At 46.2% G+C, this 4,604-nt stretch overlaps 1 protein-coding gene across 1 annotated transcript in view; it reads left to right on the top strand.

Annotated features, from left to right (window-relative positions):
* Positions 1-4,604, top strand: part of nwd1 (NACHT and WD repeat domain containing 1) — a 15,674-nt gene that overhangs the window by 9,937 nt on the left and 1,133 nt on the right. The window contains exons 14-18 of the mRNA XM_034882098.1: positions 807-897; positions 1,559-1,707; positions 3,099-3,372; positions 3,855-4,231; positions 4,323-4,499. Coding sequence (XP_034737989.1) covers positions 807-897; positions 1,559-1,707; positions 3,099-3,372; positions 3,855-4,231; positions 4,323-4,499 — 1,068 coding nt within the window. The remainder of the gene's footprint in view (positions 1-806; positions 898-1,558; positions 1,708-3,098; positions 3,373-3,854; positions 4,232-4,322; positions 4,500-4,604) is intronic.

Below are 4,604 nucleotides of genomic sequence, written 5' to 3'. Positions count from 1 at the left end.
AGTCTAGTCCCTGATATAAGTCAAGCAAGTCTAGTCCCTGATATAAATCAAACAAGTCTAGTCCCTGATATAAATCAAACAAGTCTAGTCCCTGATATAAATCAAGCAAGTCTAGTCCCTGATATCAGTCAAGCAAGTCAAGTCCCTAATACTAGTCAAGCAATTCTAGTCCCTGATTCAAGTCAAGTCAAGTCCCTGATATAAGTCAAGCAAGTCTAGTCCCTGATAGAAGTCAAGTCGAGTCCCTGATATAAGTCAAGCAAGTCTCTTCTATAAGTCTAGTCAAGTCCCTGCTATAAGTCTATAATTTAATGTTTAATTTACTTTAATTTAATTTTATACTGGGAGGTGTCCTTGCCCCTTATGACCTCATAAGGGGAAGATTCCAGATGGACCCATCTGAACTTTGATTTTCTGAAAGGCAGAGCAGGATACCCAGAGCTCGGTTTACACCTATCCCCATTTCTAGCCACCGGGGGGCCATAGGCAGGCTTGGGGGGGAACTCACTCAAAAAACTCACAAAGTGAAATCTTCATGCCATGGGACCTTTAAAAAGACATTTGTCGTTGTGTGATTATGCAACGAAACAGCGGAGGAAGGTCTGGTTAGTCCACACTGCATTTATTTTAAAGCTACAGTGCACAGTTTCTAGTCTGGGATTAAAAACTCAGAAACATTATAATAGATTGTCCTTAGATGTAAGATAGTGTCTCACAGTCTTCGCCACTCGCTCCAGTAACTTCATAATCTTCCAGAGTTATAATTAAACAGCTGATGAAGATGATATTCACCTTCCTGTCTGCAGATTTCCAAGACGGGCAAATGGACAGCCAACAAGTTTCCTCTGGTTCCTTCTCTGCTTTCAGTCACTGAAGATGAAAAAATACTGTTAGCAGGTACGACTTGTTGATTGATGGACGACTGTTTTTCTGATTATTATCTTATTCTAAGTGTCTGACAACATTATGGAAAGAATTCCTACAGACATACAGCTTTTAGTTAAAGAGGAAGATCCTTTTAGTTTAACATGAAACAGAAATCACCATCACCAAACCCACCAGACTCCATGTAAATAATCACTACTTTTAGCGTGTATAGAGCAGCATATCTCCACCAGACTCCATGTAAATAATCACTTCTTTTTTCATCGTAGAACACACTTCATTCAAAGTGGACAGAAACTAAATAAAACTACCAAAAGCCGTCTTGGTTCATCTTTCCACTGTTCCACCAATCACCACTCTGGTCTGGTTGGAATAAACTCTTAATTCACCCATTTACATGTGGAGATATGATGCTCTATACATACTAAAAGTAGTGATTATTTACATGGAGTCTGGTGGAGATATGCTGCTCTATACACGCTAAAAGTAGTGATTATTTACATGGAGTCTGGTGGAGATATGCTGCTCTATACACACTAAAAGTAGGGATTATTTACATGGAGTCTGGTGGGTTTGGTGATGGTGATTTCGGGGATGTTTCAAGGTGTGTGTGTGTGTGTTTGTGTGTGTGTGTGTGTGTGTGTGTCTGTGTGTGTGTCTGTGTCCTCTGCAGGAAGTGATCACACACTGAGCCTTTTTAACATCGAAAGAAACTCAGTGGACGGATTCCTGGACCTCCAACACGACGACAGCGTCCTGTCGGCCTGCGTCTCATCCGACAGCCGGCTGCTCGTCTCCGGAGCAGCTGACCAGCTCATACGGGTAACAGCGTCGCATTTAAGAACCCACCCGTAGACGGAGGGGTGTTGGGATGAGAGGACGAGATTCAAAGGATCTCAATACTGCAGAAGCTGATCAGGAGAGACTGGTTTTAAATCTGAGTTAATACTGTGAGCTGTAGTTCCAATGGGACAACCCGTAGGGGGAGCCGAGTGAAAGCTGCTCAAGTTTCTTCAAAGTAAAAGCCTGCCAGATGTTTCAAAGTAAAAGCCCTGACTCTCACCCCAAACGTACATCTTTAACCCTCCTGGTGTCTTTGGGTCCAATCTGACCCTGTTCCAAAAAGTTTCTATATCAGAAATTTGGGTTTCTTTCAAACTAATCTTCAAAAAAAGTCCCGTGGATGGTTCCCAACAACGCTCGTGATACGTTAAATCAATAAACAGGTCACTACATTTATTGGGTTTGGGTGTTTTTTTCAATTTTTATAGCGTTTGGAGAAAAAATAATTGGAAAAGGAACTGTAAAAAAAAAGATAGAAAAATGTCAACAAATGTTGAAAAAAGTAGCAAAAATGTCAAAATAAATAAATAAAAAGCTTTAGAAATTTTGGGAAAAACACACGAAAATTGTCTGGTTGTCCCATAGTGATCATGTGACGGTAGACGTCTGTTGTGTGATTCAGTGGAAATAAACAGAAACACCTTAAAATGTCTCCAACCAATCAGATACACCAGCCTGACCCTAGAACAGCGTGACAGTGTGATGTCATCACGTAACAGGTTGTTATTCCCTTTAAAGCCGTTGGATGGAAACACACTTTCACCAGATTTAGTCACACGAGTTTTCAGATAATTTGGATGAAGACGTAGCTCATGTCCCAATGTCCTAATGTCCAAGTTTGTGTTCCTGTCTGATGTCTCTCTGCCATCCTGTCTGTCTACAGGTCTGTCCTGTCTGTCGACAGACTGTCCTGTCTGTCTCTCTGACATCCTGTCCGTCTCTCTGCCATCCTGTCTGTCTCTCTGTCGTCCTGTCTGTCCACAGGTCTGTCCTGTCTGTCTCTCTGCTATCCTGTCTGTCTCTCTGCCATCCTGTCTGTCTCTCTGTCGTCCTGTCTGTCCACAGGTCTGTCCTGTCTGTCTCTCTGGCATCCTGTCTGTCTACAGGTCTGTCCTGTCTGTCTCTCTGCTATCCTGTCTGTCTCTCTGCCATCCTGTCTGTCTCTCTGCCATCCCGTCTGTCTACAGACTGTCCTGTCTGTCTCTCTGCCATCCTGTCTGTCTACAGACTGTCCTGTCTGTCTCTCTGCCATCCCGTCTGTCTACAGACTGTCCTGTCTGTCTCTCTGTCATCCTGTCTGTCTCTCTGCCATCTTGTCATCTTGGAGACCTAGCTCATGTCCCTGTCCCTGTCTGCTGTGTCTCTGCCAGATCTGGTCTGTGACCACCGGTGCGTTGCTGGACTCTCTATGTGGTTCAGACACCCCCGTCACGTCTGTCCTCCTGCACCACCGCGTCGTGGTCTCAGCCTCGACGGCGGCCCCCGGCGTCCTCCTGTGGAACCTGACCTACGACCCCCGCCACAAACCCCCCGCCCACGTCCCGGCGGGCTGCGCCCACGTCGCCGTCGCCAGGGACGCAGACCGCGTCTTCTACGTCCGGGACCAGAGCCAGACGGAGGTCATCAGCTGGGACATCAACGCAGGTCCCTGCACAGTTACACCACATACACAGTACACAAAAATATATCTATAAATATATATATATATATATATATATATATATATGATATATATATATATATGTGTGTGTGTGTGTGTGTGTGTGTGTGTGTGTGTGTAGATATATGTGTGTGTGTGTAGATATATGTGTGTGTGTGTATAGTACATTTGTATATGTGTGTGTATGTGTGTATATGTGTGTGTATATATGTGTATATATATATATATACTGTATATATATATATATATATATATATATATATATATGTGTGTGTATATGTGTGTGTGTGTAGTACATGTGTATCTGTATATGTATACATAGTATATGTGTGTATATATATGTGTATATCTGTGTGCATATTTGTGTATATATATGTGTATATGTGTATGTATATGTGTGTGTATATATAGTACATGTGTATATGTATACATAGTACATGTGTGTGTACATTTGGACCCCCTGCAGGGTGTATGTCGGAGCACCTGCCGGTCTCTGCGGAGGTCTGCAGCCTGGAGCTGGCACAGGACAAGAGGCTCCTGTTCTGCGGTCTGTCCAGCGGCACCGTGCTCATCTACCCGCTGGCGTTGCCCCTGGAGACGCTGTGCATCCCGCCGCCGCCGAGCCTGAGCCGCGTGCTGTGCGTGGCCGTCGGCGGGCGGGAGAAGCACGTGGCCGTGGCCTACGAGGACTCGGTGGGTCTGTTCAGGATCACCAACCGGGACCAGTTCCCCACGGTGGAGGGCCCGCTGGACGCCTTCCCGCTGCCGCTGCTGCAGGCGCCGCTGTCCGCCATGGCGCTGCTGTCGGACCGCCGCCTGCTGTACGGGACCCGCTGCGGACAGGTGAGCACTCAACACACGTACAAATACACAAGTACGTGTTAGTACTTCTACTGCAGTAGTGAAGGATGTGAGTACCTGTCCCGCGCTGCAGGTGAAGCTGCACGACTTCGTCAGCGGCAGCGGCGTCGGCCTGGAGACGCATCGCAGCAGCGTGAGCTGCGTGGTGGTCGGTAACCACGGCAACCACGCCCTGGTGGGCTCCGAGGACGCCGTGCAGAGGCTGTGGGCCCTGAACCCGCTGGTCCTCGAACACACCATGGAGTACAAGGTCAGAGACTCAGGAGAAAGACCTGAATGTCCCCTAAAGACCTTACTGTCCCCTAAAAGACCTGAATGTCCCTTAAAAAGACCTGAATGACCCTTAAAAAGACCT

This window comes from Etheostoma cragini, chromosome 9 (genome assembly GCF_013103735.1).
Source record: "Etheostoma cragini isolate CJK2018 chromosome 9, CSU_Ecrag_1.0, whole genome shotgun sequence".
NCBI lineage: Eukaryota > Metazoa > Chordata > Actinopteri > Perciformes > Percidae > Etheostoma > Etheostoma cragini.
The sequence above is the reverse complement of the archived record's forward strand: the minus strand, read 5'-3'. Positions and strand labels throughout refer to the sequence as shown.